The sequence below is a fragment of the Tursiops truncatus genome, chromosome 9 (assembly GCF_011762595.2).
Source record: "Tursiops truncatus isolate mTurTru1 chromosome 9, mTurTru1.mat.Y, whole genome shotgun sequence".
Lineage (NCBI taxonomy): Eukaryota > Metazoa > Chordata > Mammalia > Artiodactyla > Delphinidae > Tursiops > Tursiops truncatus.
The window spans coordinates 64,669,492-64,696,051 of record NC_047042.1 but is presented as its reverse complement, the minus strand read 5'-3'; the positions used below and the strand labels follow the sequence as shown (position 1 = coordinate 64,696,051).

Here is a 26,560-nt window from a genome sequence, read left to right as displayed (position 1 = left end):
ATCCAGAAAGATTGAGCTGGGAGAATGCTGGGGACATGGAGACCCCACTTCTCAAGACAGGGTGGCTGGCCATTTCCTCACTGGTCCTACCCCTTTCTCAACATCTTTTCATCCCCCACCAGGGAGATAAAATTTGTTTACCCGCCCCTGATTGAGAATGGGGGCTGTGTGAAGTATGGAACCTGTTTCCAGAGTGTCATATCCAAACCATGAAGTTTTGCTGTATTTGTAGAGCCAGACATAGAAGTCAGATCTCCTAATTCCTAGAGCAGAGCCCTTTCCCCACTCTGCTGGCACACTTCAGAACTACCATCCCCGCCATTATTATTCCAGGCTGCACACCTCCCTATGTGAGCAGAGTTCTTGCCTAACAACTTCTTCTGAAAGAGAGAGCAGACCCACCCAGAATCAGAAGCCCAGTTCCAAACCCAGTTTCCCAAATCTGGGCTTGTCATTGTGCGGATGACTGAGAAAAATGTGAGAGGGTGGTGTGGGGGAGTGTTGTATCGTTCTTTTAAGTTTTAACATGTTTTTACAGGTTGCTAACTTACTTAACACAGCGCATAAATTCTGCCTGCATCTCACAAACCACTTGCCTGCTCACTATCTCGACTTACCACAGCTTATGATTTTCATCTATTCTATGTGTTTTTCTTGTCTTCTCTAGCAGAATTGAATATATAAGCACACATTATAAGCAGAAAGGCCTACGGAAAAAAATAAGAGAAAACATTTGAGTTATAGTGCCAGGAGGAACAAAAACTAAAAGAGAGTTCCTGCTCAAAACTCCACCACGGTGGGCTTCCCTGGTGGCGCAGTGGTTGGGAGTCCGCCTGCCGATGCAGGGGACACGGGTTCGTGCCCCGGTCTGGGAGGATCCCGCATGCCGCAGAGCGGCTGGGCCCATGAGCCACGGCCGCTGGGCCTGCACTTCCGGAGCCTGTGCTCCGCAGTGGGAGAGGCCACAACAGTGAGGGGCCCGTGTGCCGCAAAAAAAAAAAAAAAAAAAAAAAAAAAAACTCCACCACGGTAATGTGGTGGGTGCTTCTTGCTAAGGGGGAACAAAGTGTCAGTCACTGGAATTGCACGGTGCTCCGAGACTTATTGGAAGCCACCTTTCCATGAGTTTGTTTCTGCTCCTTTGACGGGGATAAATCATAACGAATACGGATGTATCCCAAGAAGCCGTCCTTCCCAACCACCTCCCATCCACTTCCAGCCCCTACTGTGCTGGAAATCACACTTGGGATAAGAATAAGGCTGGGGACCTTGGGATTGACATGTGCAAGGGGGAGGTGATTGAGGAAAGGGGAGTGAAGGAAGCTCACAGAGCCATGGAAAAGAGTGCAAGGCACCATGGGATAACCAGTGCATGTGGAACGTATTTATTATATGACTTACTTTGAGAAGTCAGCATAATAGAAGGGTTTATATCTTGGACCCCTGAATCATAAGAACTATAAGCAAATTGTCCAATTCAGGCCATGTCCTCATTTTCTAGGGTTACCACAGCAAAGTACCACAAACTGGGTGACTTAAAACCAAGGAAATTTACTCTCATAGTTTTGGAAGTTGGAAGTTGGAATTTGGAGATCAAGATGTCAGCAGGATGGTTCTTCCTGAGGGATCTGAGAGAGAATCTGTTCCATGCCTCTTTCCTAGCTTCTCTTCTTCCTCTTCTTATAAGAACCCCTAATCATATTGGACTAGGAACCCTTCCTACTCCAACCTCATCTTCACTTAACTAATTACATCTGCAATGACCCAATTACAAATAAAGTCACATTCTGAGACGTTGATGGTTAGGCCTTTAACCCAACTTTTGTGGGAACACATCCAACTAGTAGCAGTCCAAAACTGAGAAATACAAATTTTATTTTATTTCTTTTGAGTACTCATTCTCTATAGGATAGTAGGGACTATCACACACTCTGAAGTAGGAAGAATGAGTAGATTCCATTATATATTATATACATATAAATAATACAAAGTGTTAACAGTGGTTATCTCATAATAGTTATCTCTTAAGGAGAGGTGATGGGGGACTTTCATTTCCACATTGTATATTACTATGATGTTTGAATTTTTATAAGAAGCATGTACTACTTTGCAATCAGAAAAAACAATAAAGATACACTTTTGAATGGTTAAGGAGAGAGAAATGTGGCTTTTCCTTCCCTCACAGCCTCCATATTCAGAGTCTCTCTAGGAGACAAGGCAAGGATGATCATGGGTGAGAAAGTGAGCAGGGGGCAGGACCATAGGCCACTTGAAAAGTCCTATTCAGTGCTACAATTGCTTTGATGTGATTTGTCTTAGGTATTATCTGTCATTCCTTTTCCATTTTAAAATAAGATTGAAGGTGGACTCAAGGCTTTCATGTTCATCCAAAGGGGGCATGTGTTTTCAAGGTTGGGAAACACAGAGAACATGGAGGAGATGACATTATTTCCTGAAATAAACTGCTTCCTGCAACCAGGCACTGAGTTTTCCTGTCAGCCAAGGCAAAAAGGGATCATTGGCTTTCTGAGATTTTATCCAAACTGGGATTCCCAGGTAAAATTCAGGACACCCACTTAAATTTGAATTTAGATACACAACAAATAATTTTTTAAGTATAAGTATGTTCCAAATATTGCCCAGGACATACTAATACTAAAAATTATCCCGTTTAATTTCAATTCAACTTTTTGCATATTCCTGTTTTAAAATTGTGGTAAAATACACATAACATGAAATTTGCCATCTTACCTTTTTTTTTTTTGCGGTACGCGGGCCTCTCACTGTTGTGGCCTCTCCCGTTGCGGAGCACAGGCTCCGGACGCGCAGGCTCAGCGGCCATGGTTCACGGGCCCAGCCGCTCCGCGGCATGTGGGATCTTCCCAGACCAGGGCACAAACCCGTGTCCCCTGCATCCGCAGGTGGACTGTCAACCACTGCACCACCAGGGAAGCCCCATCTTACCATTTTTAAACGTACTGTTCAGTAGTGTTAAGTATATTCATACTGTTATACAACCAACATCCAGAACTTTTCATCTTGCAAATCTGAAACTCTATACCCATTAAATAGCAACTCCCCGTTTCGACTCCCCCCAGTCCCCGTCAACTACCATTCTACTTAATGTCTCTGTGAATTTGACTACTCTTGATAGCTCATACAAATAGAATCATGCAGTATTTGTCTTTTTGTGACTGGCTTCTTTCACTTAGCATAATTTCCTCAAGGTTCATCCATGTTGTAGCATGTGTCAGAATTTCCATCTTTTTTAAGACTGAGTAGTATTCTGCTGAAAGTATGTACCACATCTTGTTCATAGGAACTCAAATTTAACTGAGCATCTGTATTTTTACTTGCTAAATCTGGCAACCCTATTCTGAACACATTAATCTAGATAAGCCTTTTCTAGGAATTAGACCAGAGGGGAGGAGGAACAATCAGGAGACACAGCTGGCAACATTTTTCTTCTGTGATTTTGCACAAGTCATAGAATGTGGTTCAAAGGAATTCTAATTTTGTCAACACTCTATGTCAGGAGTTCTTGAACAGGAGTCTATGCAAGAGTTGCAGGAGTTCTGTGAACCCCTTGAAGTCATAGGCCATGTTGAGTATATGTGCATCTTCATGAAGAAAGGAACCATAATTAGATTTTTCAAAGGTGTCTGAGGACCACCCACCCACCCAAGGAGGTCAGGAGGCACCATCCTAATGACTGAAGGCATAGCTTTGAACTCAAGGAAGGCATATTTGCTGGAGGCTTGGGTATTATTACTTTCCAGACAGTCAATTTTCTGATTATCTAGCCTTAGAAATGGAGAAAATCTCAGAAATTAAAGAGTGGAACGTTTATCTGTCTCTCAGAAGAGGGATGAATAAGAGCTGCCATGCGTTCTACATTTTTCCCAGGAGCTGAATGGAAGCAAGTTCATGAATAATGCTGATCCTTGTGAATTTTCTGATGATGGTTAACCTTAAGAGGTATAAGCTTTAAATGCAAAGGCCCTTAAAGAAAGAGATTAAGAAAGAGAGTGAGAGAGAGGCAGACAGACCACAATGCCTGAGCAATAGATAATCTTACTCCTTATAGAAAACAAGTGATCATTTTGATAATTTCTACTTTATTTTTCCTTTAGAAATCCTTCTTCAATTTACCAACAGCTCTTACCAATGAGCTCGACTGGCCCCAACTCTCTGGCACTACTGGATTTCTGGACTCCACTAGCGGGTATGTGTGTTTGCACACCTTCAAACATTTCAATATGTCTATGTAAGGAAACAACAGGAGATGAGATTTGTCCCCAAGATGTTGAAATGAGAATTATTAGAAATTGCTTCTGGAACATGAGTGACAAACAACAAACCCACCACTGACATAGAGTCTACCGTGTGGTGGGGCTTATGCAAATTAGACTTTACCCCTGCTGGCAAGGAGGGGTGTTCCTGCTCAGGGGCTCTAGAGTTGACCTCCGATGAAAAATTCTCAAGCACAACACTGAATTTTTCTGCCTCAAGAGACAAAGAAGTTTACTTGCTTATTTACTCTCATATATTAACATTTTAAAAGGCAGCAGGCAGTTCTATTTTTAGTTTTTTAAGGAACCTCCGTACTGTTCTCCACAGTGGCTGTATCAATTTACATTCCCACCAACAGTGCATGAGGGTTCCCTTTTCTCCACACCCTCTCCATTTATTGTTTGTAGATTTTTTGATGATGGCCATTCTGGTGTGAGATGATATCGCATTGTAGTGTTGATTTGCATTTCTCTAATGATTAATGATGTTGAGCATTCTTTCATGTGTTTGTTGGCAATCTTCTTTGGAGAAATGTCTATTTAGGTCTTCTGCCCATTTTTGGATTGGGTTGTTTGTTTTTTTGATATTGAGCTGCATGAGCTGTTTAAAAAAAAAAAGGCAACAGGCAAGTCTCAATGGCTTAGAATCATCCTGGTTTTAATGCTCTGGAGTTGAAAGTAGAGAAGATGCATGGCGAGTCTGAGTGAACACAAACCCAGCGTGCTGTGTGGGATTGGGTGTTTTCTTGGGGCCTGGGGACAGCCATTTAGAGTTTGAGCACCCCATTTTTTAATTTAATAGACGACCTCGCATATCCTGAATAACTTATTCTTATCTTTACTCACTCATTTTAAAAATACTTATTAAATACTTACTACCTAATAAGGCACAGATGCCGTAGCTATTTCAAAGATAAATAAGGCTCATCCTGCCTCTGTAGTCAACTATAATCAAGGAGGGCAGATGAGAGAAATGTGCAAACATTGTTAATATGGGTTAAATGTGCCAAAAGACAACTGTCAACACAGAGCTACAGGGGTCAATAATGAAAGAAGAATTCATGGAAATGGTCAACAGCCACCTCCTTTTGGGGTGTTTGGCAAGGGGCTCAAACCTGAAAGGATTTAGGAGATGGGGACAATGAAAAAGGTAGAGAAAAGCTAGAAAAGATAACCAAACTTCAGGAAATGGCACTCATATTTATATAGAAATCATAATTTCCCTTATATTCGTGAGTATAAGGGAAAGTAAAAGAAATGTGTCTTCAAGTTTAGGTGTAGATTTTCACATTTAATCATGTAAAGAAAATTAGGTCAGTCCTTGCCATTAAGTGTAACAATACTTACAGTATGATTAATAGAGATAATAGGAAGTAACCTTCATAGGCATTCCCTACATACCAAGCACTGTACTGAGTGTTATTTAGAGGTTTTCTCATTTCATCTCTTTGTGAGGTGGGTGGTATTATTTTCTGCATTTCAAAGTTGAGGAATCTAAGGGCTAAGTTGATAGGCTAAGAAACTTGACCAAGGCCACAGGTGAATAAGAAGTGGTAGGATCCGCGGTCATGGAACCTTGTGAATAATGGAACCAGAGAATAATTTGGTGAACCAAGGCACTCCTAGCTCACAACTTCCAACTTTTATGTGCTGTTTTTATTCTACCTGTGGGAACGCGACCCCCTTTAGCCATTGTCCCTGTGTTTGAGAGTGTAGCTCTAGGATGAGGAAATAACCAAGAACCAAAGATGCCCTCGCCACGTGAAGAGGTGGCATGCATTGTTTCAGACGTTGATCATGTGCCCATTGTCCCTTCCTAGGGCCCTCATACTCCCAGTGGTCTGAGGCCCCGACAAAGACCAAAGTTTGTCTTTGTCACCTGGAACACGTCCAGAGATAGCCTGCCTAAAGCAGCATTGAGGACAGCAGTCTTGTTTATCTCCCCACTGTCAACATCAAAATTGAGAAAATATTATTTAAGTACCCTCCACGCAATCCAGCTATCTATGTATAAAAGTACTTGGAAATTTCTCTAAATCCAGGCCTTTATGACAAACAAAAAGAATTAGTTATGACTGAGAAATGGACACAGTTTACCATACTTTTAATGGAAGCTTAAATTTACATATGAACCCCACCTTTTGACCTAAAGCCTCATGAAGTTGCCATTGAAGAAATACTAGTCTGATGTTTAAAATTAATTGTTAAATAGTTTAAACCTTCACTGGAGACACTCAAAGAATGAAAGGGGAATCCATTCCCGTGTGCAGCTAAAATGATGAAAACTTGTTTCCTCATCTTTTTCCACTTACAGCTCATACACACCAATAGTTGCCCCACATGTCCTAAATGTAATTTTCCTAAAACCTCTACCCAAACTTAGCGCCTGCTCCCAAGCAGACTCTGTTCAGTTGTTTTCAGTTTTTGTTGGGCGGTGGGAGCGGGAGCCAGTGTCCCTCTTTCTTTTCTGCCTCTATTCTGTCCTCAGACCAGGGGGTTCCTCCGCTATCAATGTGAAATCCTGCTAGCTCGCCAATCCTATTGCAGTTGCCAGCCATCATCCTATGAGAGCCCAGCAGGCAGATAGATCTTCCTTAGGAGAGAGGCAGCGGGGGAAAAGGGAGAGGAAAAGTTGTAAGTCATCAGACACAAATGGTTTATAATTCTTATGAAGGCTATGCAGAGGAAAAGTTGTAAGTCATCAGACACAAATGATTTATAATTCTTATGAGGGCTTTGCAGAGGAAAAGTTGTAAGTCATCAGACACAAATGGTTTATAATTCTTATGAGGGCTATGCAGAGAGATTCTGACCACATGGCACGAAGGAGGGAACCGTCTAGGTGCAGCTTATGTGAAAATCGTCTCTATCGTGAGCTAGTCTGTGCTGACATAACACCTTCTTGTATTAGGCTCTGTACTGCTATTTACAAAACAGTCTGCTCATGCAACTTGCTCAGTGTTGACTCTAAGCATTATCCTTACCAGCTGTATTTCTAAGGAGATGCGCACCTCAGCTGGTTGGCCACCTGCCCTGCAGGGGTTTTTTCTCTATGCTTTTGTGGCCCAATTTTTCTAGTTATCTCTCTCTTAGTGCTCTTTTGCCACCTGTTTCTGTGTACTGTGCCTGTGTTCTCTGCCGTTTAGCTGGAATGGAGAAGAATATATTTAACTCCCTTTGATAAAAAGGGAAATTATCTGTCTGGAATCAGAGTTGCAATGGATCCCCCATTAAGCAAAAACACAGCAGCATGACAGTCCCTGTGTGTCACCATCCGGTATGTCCCTTGTAGCAGTAGCTCCTATTAAACTCTCATATACTCTCATGTAAATTATACCTGCAGGTAACCTGTGCTAGTCCAGTCTTCTTAAAAGAACGAAGAGTTATCAAGTGTGTAACAATTACTAAAGAGAGATCGGCATAGGATGGGGGTCCTCTTCTGGTGGAGTCAGGAGAATAAATAGAACACTGACCTAGAGGCAGTGTTTGTGAGAGATGTGGCAGCTGCCATAGGCATTTTGAGCAAATGTCCTTTTAAGTCCAAATGCTTATCAACGTGGGGTAGAATTTATGGATTTCTCTATTCAACTGGATCTCTAGAAAGTGCCTCCTATTATCTGTGATCAGCCTCATGCTTTGTGTATTAACAATGTTCTTTGGAAATGTACCTTTGAAAGCAAAAGTTTGGAAGAGAAGATGGTTGCTTTCCTTTCTTCTTCCATTATGCCCTCCACCCCCTCAAAATTTAGTATCTCCTGTATGAGATGAATATAACTCTAATTGAAATTACATGCATGTATTAAAAGACAAACATAACCGCTTAGTTTTACAAATCTTTACATCCTTCAGTTGAGTCAACATTAATGAAATCTGTTCTCTTGACTCCCAGGCTTCAGAAAATTCAAAAAGTTATATCCCTTAAAACCATGTGTTTTCTGAAAGAAATTGAGTAGTTCAAAGGCGAAAGCAAAAAGCCCTCTGTGAGGTTGGCAGCTTGGGGGCTGGGACCCTGACAATAAGGAGAACTCTAACAGTAAGTGAGAAGAAAAAAGTATTTTTTAAAGATTAAAAATAGTTATTTGTGTTCAGATCACTTTCAAAAGCAATTAATGTAACAGGAAAATCCTATTTAGGTTAAAGAAGCCAAGGCCCAGTAATCCATGTAGAAGGATAAAAAACAATACCAAAATTTCAGGAAGGAAGAACTTCTTGCTTAAAAGCAATACATAAATAGATAAGGGAGATTAAGAGGTACAGACTTCCAGCTGCAAAATAAATGAGTCTCAGGAATGAAGTGTACAGTGTGGGAAATATAGTCAATAACTATGTAATATCTTTGTATGGCAATAGATGGTAACTAGACTTATCATGGTGATCATTTTGAAATGCATAAAAATATCGAATCACTATGTTGTGTATCAGGAACCAACAGAGTGTTATAGGTCAATTATACTTCAAAAACAAACAAACAAACTCGTAGAAAAAGATCAGATTTGTGGTTACCAGAGGGGAGGGGGAGGGGGAATTGGATGAAGACAATCAAAAGGTACAAAGGTACAAACTTACAGTTATAAGAGAAATGAGTACTAGGGATGTAATGTACGAAATGATAAAATAATTAACACTACTACACATTATATATGACAATTGTTAAGAGAATAAACCCTAAGAATTCTCATCACAAGGAAAATAACTTTTTATGCTGTATCTATAAGAGATGATGGCTGTTCATTGAACTTATTATGATAATCATTTCATGATGGATGTAAGTCAAATCAATATGCAGTACACCTTAAACTTATATGGTGATGTGTGTCAGCTATATCTCAATGAAACAGGAAGAACAAAATGCAACATCTAAAATTCCAGAGCACTGTGAGTCCGTGTGGTAGAGTAGGAAGACGTTTGTGTCTACAGGTGAAAGGGTTCTGGTTCTGTGTGGCTGTTAGGTGGAACATTTAGCATCCCTGGACTTCATTTATATGATGAAGTGGAGTTGCACCTGCCGATCTCTGACGTTCTCTCTGACATTCAGGTTTGGTTGTTGTAGGGCAACATGATGTTCAGGTCCACATCCTACTTTATGCTGCTGCTTGATTTAGAAGCATTAGGGAAAACTGCTGGAGAGAGATGCTCCTGCTTCTCTCCACCAAATATGCTTTCTCCGACCCTTAACTAGCCGTGCCTTGAGAAAAGATATGACTAAGTTTATGGGTCAGAGCCTGAAATGTTCTAGGAACCATGTTTCTCTAGGGCCAGGGATACTGTGCAATAGAAGTCAAGTTCGTACATAGTAAGCCCTGCATTAGGTGTTTGACCAGCTTATTAGTTAAAGCGGTTCTCCATTATAATCCTTGATGCATACTATTTCTTCCAAGCGACCCCCAGAGAGGGAAACAGGTGACTCCAAATCCTTAACAGAAATAACCACCTGAACCCAACGCCTCTAACCTGAGAATTTATGGTTATCCAAATCCCCTTCTGAAAGTGAGGCCAGGAGTTGGTCCAGACAGTGGAGTTCTGCCTGCCGGGGCTAAATGATAGAGAAATTCTTCAAAGCTGGGAGTAAGAGCAGGGCAACAGACACAACTTAAAAAAAATAAAGTAAGCCTGCAGTTAGCCTTAAAAAGTCACAAAAGCCAAAAGAACCAAAAACAATGACCAAAGTTACCATATCAAGCTAGAGAGTTAAGAGTGAGACCAGTGGGTCAACATAAGTGGGTGCAAACTAGATGGAATTTTCTAGGGTAACTTGCTCCCTCTGCTTCTGACTTAAATTTGCTATTTGGGGCCAGAAACAGAGCAAATGCTTAGAAAGAAATAGACAAAGCCATTGTTATAAGTGGCACAGTAATGCTATTCAAGGACATTTAAACACACATCTTTGATGAGAGGTGTCCTAGAATCTGAGTGTTAAAGGTTATCTATTCTCTCCAACCCAATAGACATTATATGAGAGAACAGTTTTGAAAAGCAGTGTATAACTCCAAACCTAGTCACTTGGGGCATTAAAAACATAAAATTGGAGAGAAGGGATTTGCAGCTAACATTTGCCAACCTAATTTCCTGTTTAAAAAAAAAAAAAGACATGTAAGTACGAAGCACTAATAGGCTTAATAACCTTATTAAAACCATTATTCAAAATTTACATGCGATATAATTGCAAGTGATTAGCCATCTTATAATTATACTTTGCAAAACAAATAATTAGCCAAAGAGTTGGTCACTTTGAGGTTGGGTGAGGCTGATTGGAGTGAGAGATAGTCTACATCAGTGATTCTCCAAATGTGGTCCATGGACCCCTGGGGTGGGTCTCTAAGACGTTTTCAGGGGGTCCACAGGATAAATCTATTTCACAACAATGCTAAAACAGTAGTTGCCTTTTGCACTGTGTAGCCCTTTGAACTGATGGTGAAAAAGCAATGGTGTGTAAAAAACTGCTGACATCTGAGCATGAATCAAAGCAGTGGCACCAAACTATATTAGTGGAGTCACTGTGGTCTTCACCTCCACACCTCCTGGATTAAAGAATAGGGGGGATCTTCCCTTGAAAATGTCACCTATAAGGTAAGAAAAAAATTATTAATTTTATTAAAGTAAGTGCATGATTTTTTAATGATTTCATCTGATGAAACGGGAAGTATGCATAGGGCACTTCTGCTGCATAACAAAATATGATGGTTATTCTAAGGAAAAGCACTTGTGTGAGAGAGTTGAGAACTGAATTAGTCAGTTTTTCATGGAACACCTTTCTTACTGAAAAAGACTGGAAAACAAGTTATAGTTATTTAGACTTGGATATATGGCAGGTATTGTATCTAAAATGAATGCAATGAGCTTGTCACTTCAGGGAAAACAACTGACAGTATTGATTACCAATCATAAAATTTGAGCTTTCAGAGAAAATTTAGAATTTTTGAAAAGTTGTGTCTTCTACTATAAACTTGACAGCTTCCTAATACTCCAAGTCCTTTCTAATGAGATACGTGGTGCTTGCAACAAGTATGATTTTTCAATATTGTATCATAAGATGCATCAACATTTGGAATATCTGCATAACTCAGTAAACCAATATTTTCTAAATGACAAGTTTGTGATACATGAAATCATGCCTGGGTGAAAGATCCATTCAAAGTACAAGCTAGACCAATGCACTTGAATGCAACATCATGCAAAAAGTCCATTTCAGATTCCATATTGCAACTAATCACCCTTTAAGAAACAACTGCTTGCTGAGTTTTGGTGTAGAATCAAAGAAGGCTATCAGTTGTTATCTAAAAAGGATATTAAAATGTTATTCACTTTCAACCTAAATGTATACTTAAGACAGGATTTTCTTCATATAATTCCATTAAAAGAACATATCACAACAGACAATGCAGAAGCTGATGTGAGAAACTAGCTGTCTTCTATTGACGTTAAGTCAGACATTGAAGAGATTTGCAAAATGGTAAAATGATGCTTTTCTTCTCACTAATTGGGGGAGAGGTTGGAAAATATGTTTTTTTCAGAAAACAAATATTTCATTTATGTTAACATGTAATGGGCTTATTATTATTAAGTGATTAATAATTAAATGGTCTTTCAAATTTCTAAGTTTTAAGTTCCAGTATATAAATATTGGCAGCTATAACTCACATAAACAAAAGCTCTCCGGTTTCTTCAATAATTTTAAAAACATAAAGTGGTCCTGAGAGAAAAAAATTGAGAATTTCTGTTACAGGGAGTGAGTGTAGAAAAGAGATGTGGCTGAGGAGAGTGGTTGGGGGACGTCAACACGTAGAGGTTAAAGAAGAGAAGGAACGGCCCTCAAAGGGGAAAGAAAACTAGAAGCATTTAGTGTCCTGGAGGCCAAGTGAAGAAAGTGTTTCCAAAGGAGAAGTGCCCATCAGCCAGATGGTGCCTGAGGAAGAGGAAGATGAGAACTGAGAAGGACCACTGGGTGTCCAGGCAGTGATCAAGGGGACACTTTGACCAGAAACGTTTCAGTGGGGCGGAGATGGAAGTCTGATTGGAGAGAATAGGTTCAGGAGGTGATGAAGTAAATGCAGGTGAGCATACACAACTCATAGAGTTTTACTATCAAAGGGAGCAGAGAAGTGAGGTGATAGCTGATGGGGAATAAAAGATGAGGGAGACATTGTTAGATGAGAAATCCTGCAGCATGCTTGTGGAGTTAGGAAGAGCCAAAAGAGGGAGAAAGGCGGACAAAGGAAGGAACAGGTCTTAGACAAGGCAAGAAGGAATGGAATGCAGGCACAGGAAGGCTGCCTGGGGCAGGAAGGACCACCTGGAGACCCCGACTGCTAGCCCAGGACTCTTCCTGCTGTGTACTGACAAATCTCTCCACTGCGGTGATGTCCCCTTTGACCCTACTTAGTTTTTGGGGGTTCTTTTTTTTGACCCTACTGAGTTTTTAATTTTATTTTTTAATTTATTCAAATCATGAATACATTTTTATTTTACAAAAAATACTGAGCTATATAATGTAAAAAGCCAAAGCCCTCTCCCAATTTCATTCCCTTTCTCAGAAGAAAGTCCTGTTATCAATTTAGTGTGGTTTCTTACAGACCCTTTCTATGTATTTGTACATAAAGAAATAAATGCTTTGTTGGGGTTTTCCCGTAAATGACATCATACTATGCATAACATACTATAAATTAATGCTTTAACAATACTTCTTGAAACACTTTCCATTCTTGTGCAGAATGGTATTTCATAGTATGGTTGTTTTATTCTCCTACTGATGGACAGTCAACTTAATTCCAAGTTCTCATTAATTCCAATAATGCTGTAATGAACATTCTATGGTTCTCTTTATGACTACATGTAAGGATGTCTTTAGAAAAAAATTACTGGATCAGAATGTATACATTTTTAATTTTTTATAATCCTTCCAAAATGGCTACACCAATTTACAGTCCCACAAATATTGTATAAGAATACTTGTTTCGGGCTTCCCTGGTGGCACAGTGGTTGGGAGTCCGCCTGCTGGTGCAGGGGACACGGGTTCGTGCCCCGGTCCGGGAGGATCCCACATGCCGCGGAGCGGCTGGGCCCGTGAGCCATGGCCGCTGAGCCTGCGCATCCGGAGCCTGTGCTCCGCAACGGGAGAGGCCACAGCAGTGAGAGGCCCGCGTACCGCAAAAAAAAAAAAAAAAAAAGAATACTTGTTTCCCCACACCTTTGTCAATACCGGCTATTGACAAATATCTTCTTAATTTTTTTCTGATCTAACAAAAAATATTTTATTGCTCTTCTAATATGTAACCTCTTGATTACTAGTGAGTTTGAGCATTTTTCATAGGTATTGAACCTCAGCTTTGTCTTATCTAGTTACCCCCGTTCATGCTTCAACAACCACCAGTCAGGGGTCAGTTCCTTTTGACGGCCTCTCCGTACTAACCCCCATCTGACTATACGATTCTCTCCTGAGCTCCTATTTTGCCCCTTCAATACCAATGTCGTCTCACTTGTCATAACTGTTTACTCACTGTCTCCCCACTCCACCCACCCCATACCAGACTCTGAGCATCTCGAGTGCCAGAATTCGGCTTGACTTCGCTCTGGGGCCCTAGCCCCTGGCACAGAGTGTGGCACCATAGCAGGTACTCAATAAAAGAATCACTAAGTTTATAATGACATCACTTTATATTTGCAGAGTGTGGTATGATCTACAAACATCCTTCCCTTGCATTTACTCAGATTGCCTAAATCAAATCAGATTTGCAGGAATTAACATTTCAGGGAAAACACCAGGAACATGGGAGGAGGAGTATAAACAGCATGAATTTGATCACCAGCTGCATAACGGGACGCATATAAAAATAAATCAGCGTAACTTAAGCCCTTGGACTTCTAAGTGGGTTCGATAATAAATGTTCTACAAGAAATTAGCAAAATTCATCATAATATTAAAGTAAATACACAGTCAACAAATTGGAGAAAATAAGTTTAAAGTAAAATGATCAACTCAATAGTCAGGTAGAAAGAGTAAAACAAAGGAGAGATCTGCTATTTGGTCAATAATAGATAAATTAAGCATTGATGTGATTTTTTGTCCAGAATGATATAATTTTACAGCAGTCTAGATTGATCAAAGTAAATGTACAACCTCCAAATTTTTCTAGTAGAATTCTTGTAACCAACTGAACTTGAGATTTTAGGCCATCTCATAAAGCTCAAATATAGATCACAGAGATAGTTCATCAGTATTCTACAAAAACTGTTTCTGTGAAACGCTAGTTCCCCAAGATGTTAAAAGGTATTATGCACACTTTTTAAAAAGATTCCTAGGTCAAATAAGTTTTGGAAATGCTGGTTTAAATAAAGGGAAACAGGTTTATTCAGTGTAAGGCTTATCAGAGCCTTCAATAAGCCCCAAAAGTTTTGTATATAGCTCCAAGGTATAATATGAAACATTTCTTAAACTAATCTGACCACAGAACCATGTAGAATGTGTGTGTGGTTTATGAGAAAAATATGTCTCAAGAAACTAGTGTTGCACAGAGCATCGTTTGAGAAATAGTGTTGAGATTACTAAAACAATCTTCTATGCCACAAATGATCTTTTCAGATTTATAAGCATCCACAGGCTTAAATCCCTCCATTTTATCACAGTTTAAAGTTTACCCTGATACAGTGGCCTAGAATCAAATCTGAGGCTGGCCAAAGCCAGGATGGAGAGAGTTATAATGCCACAAGCTCAGAGAAGGGCAGAGGAAGGAATCTTAGTGGAAAGTTAACAGGTAAGAAGCCTTGTGTGAGTATAGCAGCTTATGAATTATTGAACACGATGCCCCTGAAGTCTATTTCCCTCTACTATTTTGCTGCTCCAAATTCAAAAATCTATCATGCTGTCTTGCTAATCTTTTCATGTCTGAACTCCTGGGACCTCCTCTGCAGTCATCCTCACCCTGCAAGCCCCCCTGCATAATTAGCCCATTGCCAGGCTCTTTGAATACACAACGAGTCATATTCTGCATGTTTATCTCTCTCTGAGGCTGAAATTTTGGTTCTCCTGTGATGCAGTGAATTAGGGGTTACACAGGGCTCTGGGATGTGGCTAGTATCAAAGAGCTAGAAGGAATTTTAAAAGTTCTTTAATCCATCTCCCTGGCCCCATGCTGGCCTGATCTCCATCCACATCGGAAAGCAAATTATCCACCCTTGTCTTAAAACTTCCTAGCAGTAGAGGTCCCTGAATAAAGCCTGTCTAGTCTCTAAATTATCCAACTTTATCCCAATCCACTCCCCTGTCCTAACCGTTCACATCAAATGTTACCATTTCTCTCTCACTCACATTCCAAGCCCCAGTCTTTTTTGTGTGACTTATTCCCATTCAGCTTCACAGGGTCTCAGAATTTATACCCAAACTAGCTGTGCTGCTAAAGAGAGTCAGAAATAGACTCAGAAACAGGACCTAATACATCACTGCTGCTTGAATACTATTTCACTCGGTTTATCCCAAAAACCCTCTGATATGCTAAGCCCTTTGGGAAACTGTTTTGTTGCCTCTCTCCAAGTGGGTTCTGCTTGGAATCAACATAGGAAGTGATAATTTTTTCAATTTTAAAACAACCCTTTTAATTTGTCTGCATTATTCTTGAGTCTTGTTCTTAATTTTACTCTTTCTTTTGTTTTGTTTTTCTTTCAGCCATAGCGAAATGAGGTGGGGGGGGTCATTAGAAGGCTCTCAGAGAAAGTGATTTTTGTGTTACCTGAGCCCATGTTGGGGAAAGCAACTAGCAGACATTCTGAGATTTATCTGTTTTGAATTTTGGTATTAGAAATCAAAATATGACTAGTGTGTCCTCAGTGAAAGGGCTATACTTCCCAGGCCCTACAACAGATGGAGCTGATAAAACTGGGAATTTAACATGGTGAACCTCCAAGCCTACTCTCAATGCTGAGGGCACCCCTACCTTAGACACTGGGGAATGTGTGAGGAAGAGAACTTTCAAACACTCCTCTGCACCCCTCAAACTACAGGACTGAAGCTATTACCTCTTCAACTAACCCGTTGGACTGGGTTTTGATGCACAACAGAGGAAAAAGAGAAATAAAGATCATACAGGAGGGCTTCCCTGGTGGCGTAGTGGTTGAGAGTCCGCCTGCCGATACAGGGGACGCGGGTACGTGCCCCGGTCCGGGAACATCCCACATGCCACGGAGTGGCTGGGCCCGTGAGCCATGGCCGCTGAGCCTGCGCGTCCGGAGCCTGTGCTCTGCAACAGGAGAGGCCACAGCAGTGAGAGCCCCGCGTACCGCAAAAAAAAAAAAAAAAAAAAAAAGATCATACAGAAAACTGGAGTCCAAGTAGGGAGAGGGGAGTGAGAAGAGGGGAATTTGAAACCAGAATGGTGATCACCGTTAACCTTACTATGCACGGTATCCTCAGTTTAGCCTATTAATTCGAGTTTCACTGACCCTGTATGTAAATAACTTTCTATTAAGCAATCTCCTCCATTTATAGGCATCTCAAATATTGTATTACAAGCTTCTCAACATATTGTACTGATCCCTCTATCTTCTCAGAATTCCTGAGCACTGCATGAGAAATTCAGTTCCTAAGATTTATAAGAGAGGTTATGTATTGAGAATGGGGATGAATGAAAATAGTAACTTTTTAGGTGAAATAGTTTCTAGTACTTAGTATTACAAAACCTTAATCCCAAAATTCTAGATGCTATTTCTGGTCAGAAATAGTAATGGAGCTATTTGCCTATTGATAAAGATTTCTATGTTCTTTCTGTAATGTGTGACTAACTGTATCTATAATATTAATATCCACACTGTTTACTCTCTATGAGCAGGTCAAGAACAAAACAATATTTCAGTACATAAATTCCATTTTTAGAATTATCAAAAATACCTTTCTGGCTAAATATTGGTAATCATTACTTTCCCAAAGGAAAATAACCCCTCTTTATTGACTGTGAAATTATTTTAGTATTGAACTCAGATCTAATGTCCATTTCCCATCTGTTTTTTCAAAATATAATAAAATAGTCATGGCAGAGGGCATAGATGATGCAGTGTATAAAGTATTCATTTCAGGCTTCTGGGTAAGATAGCAGGTTGAACAAAGCATTTACTTCTCTTCCTTGAGAAACCCCACTAAAATGACAGTAAACGAATTTGTCCACAAGGACAAAGAGAACAGGAAGACCCAACAGCCACAAAATGTTGGAAGCCAGAAAGCAGAAGGACAAGTGGTAACTGACTTAGTCGATTCAAGAAAGTTGCGTCCTAAACTAGGAGGAGGGACAGCTGAGAAGCAACCCAGTCTACACCACAGAACCCCAGAGGCCTTGGGAACTGGCTCCATATGGTAGCTCTAGAAATGAAAGTGAGGCTAAAAACAAGTCTTGGTTGAAAGATTCTCGAAGTAGTTAGATCCTCGGATCTCTTCCCCTCCCTTATTCTGATATAAGACTAGGGTTTCTTCTCCGGAGATGCTAAAATCAAGAGCTTCTGGACTGGAAGACAGCAGACAAGGGGAGGTAGGAGCACTGTGCTAAAGCACAGGCATGCTGAACCTGAAGTCCACCCACCCCTGGACCCAGAGGACTGGCAGCCCAGCTGGACACTAGAAGACCCTTCTCTGGGGAATCTGCACATCCTCAGAGGAAAGCCCCAAAGACTCGGGCAGCAGGGGTTCCCTGAGAAAGGCCCAGCCAGTCCACCCTCTAGTAAGGGCCGTAGACAACAAGCCACACCCAGCAGGCCCACTTTCCTATCAGCTTTTGAGTTTTCAGCTAGTTTCCACTTTTACACATAAGCCAACAACCCAAGATCATCAGATATCTGAGACCAACCTCGAATGTGAAAAACAACACAAAAAACAAAGAGAAAAACAACTTCAAGATAACAGAGACAGTGCTCCAAGGGGAAATCTTTTTTAACTTTAATTAATATCCTACTTATAAAAATAATTAAAATGATATCTTCAAAAAAATAAGAGGAGATATTACATTCATGAAATTAAAACATTATACTAAAATTAAAGAAATATTCAGAGACCAACAATGATCATTGGGAGATTATACTAATGACATAAGATGAATTTCATGGATGTATTGAAAACTCATGTTGAGGATATCATCCAGAAAATAGAGCAAAAGACAAAGAGATGGAAACTAAGATAGAAAAACTAGGAAAATTAAAACTAAGATAGAAAAACTAGGAAAATTAGGTCACCAGTCTAGGTGACCCAGTATCCAAATAATAGGAGTTCTAAGAAAGGAAGAAATCATCAATGGAATAATTCAAGAACACCTCTCAGAACTGAGTGACATGAATTTCCAGGTTGAAAGTGTGTCTAACACTGAATGGAAATAGAACCACACCAAGCCTGTCATCATGACACTTCAGAACACTTGGAACAGATGCTACTCAGGTTCTCAAAGGATTGAGGCACAGAATGGCTTCAGACAACAACATAGGTAGGTCAGGATCCAATGGATTGACTCCTTCGAACTTCTGAGGGAAAACGATATTAACCCAGAATTCTATAAGCATCTGTTCTGCACATCGATTGTTGTGTAAAAAGTACTCCAAAGTTTAGTGGCTTAAAACAAGGCATTTTTATACCTCACAGTTTGGGAGGTCAGGAATTCAGGCAGAGCTTGGCTGGCCAATTCTTCCTCTCCATGTAATATTGACCATGGACACGACAGTATTCACTTAGCGCTGGGCTGGAGGGTCCAAGATGGCTTCACTCACACCAAGTGGGTGCCTGACAAGTGGTGACCAGAAGGTTGGGTTTAGCCTGATCTCTTTTCCTTTCCAGGTAGGGTTTGTTTTTTTTTAATAAACTTTAATTTTTGAGCAGTTTTAACTTTACAGAAAAAATGAGCAGAAAGTACTGAGAGTTCCCAAATAATCCCTCATCTCCTCAATTCCCCCTATTATTAACATCTCACATGAGTGTGGTAGATTTGTTATAAATGAAGAGCCAACATTGATACGTTATTCTTAACTGAAGTCTGTAGTTTACATTAGGGTTTACTCTTTGTGTTGTGCATTCTATGAGTTTTGACAAATGCATAATGACATATATCCACCATTACAGTATTGTACAGATTAGTTTCACTGTCCTAAAAAGCCCCTGTACTCCACCTGTTAATACCCGTCTCCCTCCTCTTAACCCCTGGAAACCACGGATTTTTTTATTGTCTCCATGTTTTGCCTTTTCCAGAATGTCACATAGTTGGAATCACACAGTATGCAGGCTTTTCAGATTGGCTTCTTTTACTCAACAATATACACTTAAGCTTCCTCTATGTCTCTTCATGACGTAATAGCTCACTTCCTTTTATTGCTGAATAATAGTCCTTTGTATGGGTGTACCACGGTTTATCTATTCACCTATTGAAGGACATCTTTGTTGCTTCCACTATAGGGCCATTTTAACATGGTGTCTCCAGAAAGATAGTCAGACTTCTTAGGTGGTGGACCAGGGCTCCAAGAGACCAAAGTTGCCAAGATTCTTAAAAGCCAGAGGCCAAAACTGGCATAGTGTCGCTTCCACCATATCTTTTTGGTCAAAGAAGTAACAAGACAGCCAAGATTTAAGGGCAGGGGTGTCAAAGATAATGAGGCTATTCTTAAATCTACCACACCAGTCAACAAGAGGCAAACTGATATTTCTGGAGACCCATTTCCTCTTTCCTATCGGTACTTAACAAGAAGCTGATTCATCCTGTTTGGAACGCCTCCTTTTTAACAAAACAGTTACCTATCACTGAAATTTATTATTATTATTATTATTATTATTATTATTATTATAATATAGCAACTTATAAACACCAGAACCTGCTTTCCCTAAAAATATATAGGGTGTCCCATATGTGTCCAGTCTAGCTATGTCCTGTCTAAGACACTTTTCTATGAGACAATGAGAGTTCAGGGACCAGGTGAACGCTGCTACTTCTCTACTTGAAGTTCATCCCCAACAAGTCCTATTAACCCTTATTTGTGTTTGTATTTATGGTGCAAGCTGTGTTTCTGGGCCCGCCCTACACCTCACCAGCAATACCTCACCACCCTACACCTCACTAAGTCAAAAATAAAAACATTTTCAGATGCTAAAAAAAGTAATGTTACTTCACACACATCCTTCAAACGTTACGTAAAAGTACTCTCCATCAAAAATAAGAAAAATGTGGTCTTCCAGGAAATAGGATATCTAACAAGTCAGGAAGAGGTGAAAAGGATCCCCAGGGTATGAAGAAGGAGGCTCCCAGGATATCTGCTCTGCAGCAGAGTGAGAGGGCAACAAGTCCTGATTAAGCAGGGCAAGAGGACCCAGGAGAGATTTCCACAAGGAGATGAAATTTAAAAACTATCTGATACATCAGAGCATATTGAAAAGAGATCAAACAACTGTAAAAGGATTTAAGGGTGAATTGATGATAAACAGTTAAGAAAATTAAACAAAGAAACAAAGGCAGCTATTAACTCCAGGGAATTGAAAGTGTTGTGAAGAGAAGAAAAAGCAATCATAGATCTGCTGTGAATAGCTAAATCCTCCTCTTGATAGTGGGAAGTGAATAGATAATGCCAAAGACTAAAAATCAAGAAGTAGCCTTGAAAGTATGTTATTTAGAGATAACAAAGAAAATACGAAAAGACTCAGTCAAATAAGGTTGAAATTAATTGCCTCTGGGAGTGGAGAAATGGGGAGGAACGGGGAGTGTGAGCTTGCTGTTTATCACTACAAGCCTTATAGACGAAAATAGTTCAACTATTTTGTTCTGTAAGGCTCACCACTTCAAGTCTTTGCTCACATCCACCTTTTCAAAAAGCCTTGTTCTGACCACTCTAATCCTAGCTCCCCTGCCTCCCTTTTTTCCATAGCATTTATGTCTTCTAGCATGCTCCATAATTTGCCTATTCGTGATGTTTAGTGGGGTTTTTTCCCTGCCAGAATGTCAATGACACAGGGGCAAGGATCTTCATCTTTTTCATTTACCAGTAGGACCCAGGTGCCTCGAGTAGTGCCTGGAACATAGTAAGGCCCCTTAAACATTATTCAAGTAAAATGAATTTGATTTTTAAAACTATGCACATGGGTAGCTTTGATTTTAAAAAGTAAAATAAATCACTCACCTCAAAACTCTACCACAAAGCAAAAATTCCATAATTAAAATACTGTTCAGAGATCTTGGTCTTCTATTAAGAAATGTTACTAGTAGTTTCTTTTTTTGGGGGGGGGGGTGTTAATTGAAGTACAGTTGATTACAGTGTTGTATTAGTTTCTTTATTACATTCTTTTCCCTTATAAGTTATTACGAAATAACTTATAAGAGAAAAGAATGTGCTATACAGTAGGTCTTTGTTGGTTATCTATTTTATATATAGTAGTGTGTACATGTTAATCCCAAACTCCTAATTTATCCCTCCCTCCCCCTTTCCCCTTTGATAACCACAAGTTTTTCTTTCTATTATTATTAGTTTCCTCAGACTTCAGAAAGAACAATACTTACAGTGCATTCTAAGCGCCCAAACCTGAAGCACCGAGACAGTAGGCAAGCACTATAATACAATGAGTGAGACTTACATAACACTTAAAAATAAGTGATGATTTATGTAAGGTTGTGAGATATGAAGTTTATTATAATGAAGAGAAGATAAAATACATTTGAGGAATAATCAAATATATCTGAGTTTAATTATTATTCATTAGTTTATACCTGGTCTTGTTTCAAAATGGATTTTAGGAAGCCTATAAAAGTATAGAGAACATAACATTAAATTCCATTTAAATTAAATTAAAGTTGGGCAAAAGAAGATGGAAAATCAAAGATGGGACAAAGAGAAGCCAATAAAGTGACTTAAAATATGTGCAGTTACAGCCTGATGCTGGTTGAAAATTTGTCTCTAAAATCTGTGTCCATTAGTGTTAGATTCAGCTATAAGTAACAGAGAAACTCAACGTATGGGTGGTTTAAATAAGATGACAGATGAGTTTATTTCTCTCACATGTGCAGTCCAGGTCTGATATGGGAGGTCAGCTCCACTGGTCCTCAGGGCCCTTCCAGCTCACGCCTCTGTTTTCTCAGTGTAGAACTTATCCCCATAGTCCAAGATGACAGCATTCCTATTGTGGGCAGCAGAATGGAGAAAAAGGACTAAGCAAGGGTCACCTGCCAATTGTTTCCTGAGAAACATTCCCAGAAACTGTCATTGGATACTTCTCCTTCCATCTTATTGTCCAGAATTTAGTGAAGTGGCCACTCCTAGCTGCAAGGGAAGCTGAGTAAAGCAGTCATCATTCAGGGCAGACACATATCCTACTGAAACTTCTATTAAAATGGATGAAGGGGGAGAAATGGATCTGAAAGACAACAGGAGTGTCTGCCACAGCTTTACAGCAACCAAAAGAAGAAAGGGAACACGATCAGATTCAAAATAACCGAGTTGGTAAAAATGACCAGTTGCTCAAGAGACTTACAGCAGCTCTTGGTTAAAAGGTTAGAAAGGGATGACTGGAAGTCTTCATAAAAAGAAGAAAAAGTTTGATCTATCACATCAGTGCAACCCATTTTGTAGAACTGTTTCTTATAACAACTCCTAATAATGTATTGACAGTTTAGAGAAAATGTGCCGGCAGAGATTTGATTTTCTGAGTTCATTTTCACATTTAAAAAATCATAATAAAACCATGTTTCTTTTAACTCCATCATGTGAATGTCCTGTCATTAAATATACACATATATATTTCTTTCAGAGTTAAAGAAAACTCTATTTACCTTCGTTTACGGAAAAGAAACCACTGCAATCACAGGGACTACCAGAACATTTCAAGAAATGGTATGTAGTGTTCCATTGAAACTTTCACCAATGTGCCTTTAATGATTGGTTTTATTTCATAAGTACCACAAAAGCAGAGGATTAGATAATAATGAACATAGAATAAAATGAACAGTCCCCCTTTTCAATACCATTTCCTTTTCTGAGAGAGGGGCCCTTTTAAGGCCTTTTACCCATAGCAAAAGAGAACAAGACAAGATGCCATTAAGGTAGAGACCACGGGGGCACCTCAGTCATCCAAGAGCAAAGCTCTAGAAAGGCCAAGGTGCAGGGCATCAAGGCTCAGGAAGCAAGACCTAAGTGAGCATTTGCGGAAAAAGGGCTGAGGGAAATCAAGGTCATTGCAAAGACTCTGCCCTCCCGTATGGTGCAAAGTCTCCCACATTTCTACTGGGGTTGGAGTTTTATGAAAAATAGCTAAAAGTTTGTGGCTGAAACCCCCCAAAGCCATTTTAAAAAGGAACGTGTTTTCAGGGTATTGTCTCCATCAGCTTCCCATGTTTCCCAGACATCTGTGTCTTCTGGGCTTGTTTCTTACCTGTGTGGTTCTCACCTCCCACCTTGGACCCAGATTCAGTCCACAAGATTTTGATGTAACTCCAGATTGATTAACCATGGCGTGGCTAGTACCTAATGAGCTGCTGAGTAAGGTTTTGTGACACATAATGCAGAGATGGCACTTAGTCTGTGTGTTGCCACTCCGTCTTCCAAAGTCTGGGGAAGAGATTAACTAACCCACCTTAGCACTCTTGTCTGCTATTCTGCTTCAGCGATTCTCACAACACAGCACACCTGACAATCATCATCAACAGATTAGACTTGGCACATAAAGTTAAACCTATTTGCCATCCCTATGCCATCTCTAATCAACAGAGCATTAAGGAATTTTCCAAGCAGTACAAGTTTTATCTAAATATATGACCTACAAATAATGTATTGTTTATCATATATATTCTATGCAGAACAAATGTTCTATTCTAAGGACAACATAGTTTTTTTCTTACTAATAAAATAATAGCTGATTGTTGATCTCTTCCAAACGCTAAGAACAATTTATGTATAATATTTCACCTAATCCTTTCAACAAACTATAAAGCAAGTATTTATTATATGACATATTATATTACTTCAATTCTAAGATAGCATTGACTGTATTAGCTCTGGGGAGTGTTAACGGTGGAAAAAGGAAAGAAAAATGGCAATGTACACATTGATTGCAGTGCTCAACCCAGTATCAAATGTATTAAAATACGTTTCTCAGAATTGGGAATTTTTAATGATATCTACACTGTTACAGCTGAGAAAACAGAGGCATAGAGAGAACAAAGAGTCCTGTCCAGGTCACAGAATAGAAAGTTGCAGAGCTGGAATTTGTACCCAGCTTATCTCACTCCACTCAGACACCAACAACGATAATACAGTCACTGGTCTGTGATCCGAGATTGACCCACAGAAAGAAATCAACCTTGTCTCTCTGCGTATGAACATGACCAACAGTCTACTGGAAAGTTGTCCTGCAACCTGGCTAAGAATCATCATAGACGCAAAGTGAATACTGACCCCTTGTTGCTCTCTCTCTTCTCCTTTAATGAGATATTCAAACAGTCCCAGTGCTGGCAAAAGCTCTCTGTCGGTGTAGACTGTAAAAACAAAGAACACAAAAACACCATGTGGAATATTATGCAGCTCTAGAAAATGAGGACTAAATGTCCATATATTTTTATTTAGAAAGACAAAACACCGCCCAAAGAAAAATTAGCATATAAAATTGGATAGTATAATTTAATTTCTACTGTATTTTGAAAAGAAAAGAAAAAACTAGCTGTACATAAGAAAATTGGTAGAAAATACACCAAAATCATTATGTTTGATAAATTATGGGTGATAGCTTTCATTTTTTTTAATATTTCTGTTTCCCACAGATTTTGGTTTTATATAGAAATAACAACCAAAAAAAATCTAGATGGAAACTGAAGGAACAGTAAAGACCTTGCCCAAGGTCCGCAGCCAAGAGTCCATGTTAGGGTGCAGAATAAGGAATAGGATTCGGCTAGAAATGCAGGCTGGAAGCTGCGCTCTCCCCGTGTGCCTGTGACACCAGCATTTCTCTCTCACAAGACCCAGACGTGTCATCTCAATGTCACTTTGCTCCCACAATGAATGCAGCCATCTTCTGTAAAATCTAAAAGACCAAAGTAAAATTCTCTGAAAAGTACTCAGTACAATTTATAGTAGACATCTCTCCTTTTGTGGTACCCTGTCTTGACAGCATTTCTTTAAAATTCAGATCGTGGAGATAAAAAAGGAGAAAGGAGATGGGAGGATAGCCTAATCACGAAAAAACATGTATGTCAAAATTTGATTGACATCCATGGCTTCTGTCAGACTTTTATCTAATGAATAGATGCTGGGGTGGAGTTGGGGGTGAGGAGTGTTTCTGTTCTTTTCTTTAAATTCAAAATCCTTAGAAATACAGAGAGTGTACACTTTGTCTAGTATAACTTCTTTGAAGATGCTTCTTGACTATTTTTCTAAGGATGTAATTATAAAAAAAATTTTTTTAAGTTTCTCATAGTTACTCATTATTTAATGTCCTGGCTTTATTCTCCAGCACATCTTCCTGTTTTCTGCTGCTTTCCTCACTATGGATTTTTCCTTTGATTATTATGCAGCGTGTAAACTGACTGCCAGTGCCAAATTATTTCAATTACTCCCCAAGGTTTTTATTAAATATAGAAAAAGTCGGCTTTCTATAGCCTGCATTTTTATGTCTACACTTATTTTTCAGAACCAGTGAGAGAGAAAGGAAAAAGGGAAGAAAGAGTTGAATGGAATATGAAAGTGTTTCTTAAAAATTGTGTAATAAGAATTAAAGAAACAGCTCCTATTTTCCTCTTGAGGTTTATGTACAAGATCTCAAAAATTTCTATAGATAGCTCTCCCATGAACCATTGCCAGTGATTATAAGGTACTTTAAAATATAAACTGTTGAAGTCATTTTAACTTGGGTACTAATTCTCTGGCATAGAGGGTTAAGCGTAGGAAGTTTCTTGCTAAGCCTTCTTTACAATCAGCAAAGGAGACGGGTTGCAGCAGCCCTTACAGCTCCCAACATGCCAACACGGCTCGGGTGGGGAGCAGAAGGGAGTGCGGTGAAGGGGGAAAGGGTCAAAACACCAGGAGGTTGGCTGGGTCCTCACAGAATATCACCTCACTTCTCAGGATACAAGGTGAAGCCCAGAGAACAGAGAGCAGAGGTCTTTCCCTCCTTGTTACTTCATAAAGTCTTTTTTCTTTGTGTATAAAATAGCAGACTGGTTTTGAATTTAGGCCCTGGAAATGTTCTGTGACTTGGACAAATTGTTAAATTTCTCTGGTCCGTTTCTTCATCTATAAAATGGGGATCATGGTTGGATGAGCACAATTGCCCAAGGCGATGCCAGGATCTC

The 26,560-nt window shown here is 39.6% G+C and overlaps 1 protein-coding gene across 5 annotated transcripts in view; it reads left to right on the top strand.

The window, feature by feature from the left end:
- AOAH (acyloxyacyl hydrolase) overlaps window positions 1-26,560 on the top strand; it is a 170,637-nt gene that overhangs the window by 93,931 nt on the left and 50,146 nt on the right. For all 5 annotated transcript variants that reach the window (XM_019925453.3, XM_019925442.3, XM_019925444.3 and 2 more), the window contains 2 exons: window positions 4,134-4,225; window positions 23,029-23,111. In XM_019925453.3, the coding sequence (XP_019781012.2) occupies window positions 4,134-4,225; window positions 23,029-23,111 (175 nt within the window). The remainder of the gene's footprint in view (window positions 1-4,133; window positions 4,226-23,028; window positions 23,112-26,560) is intronic.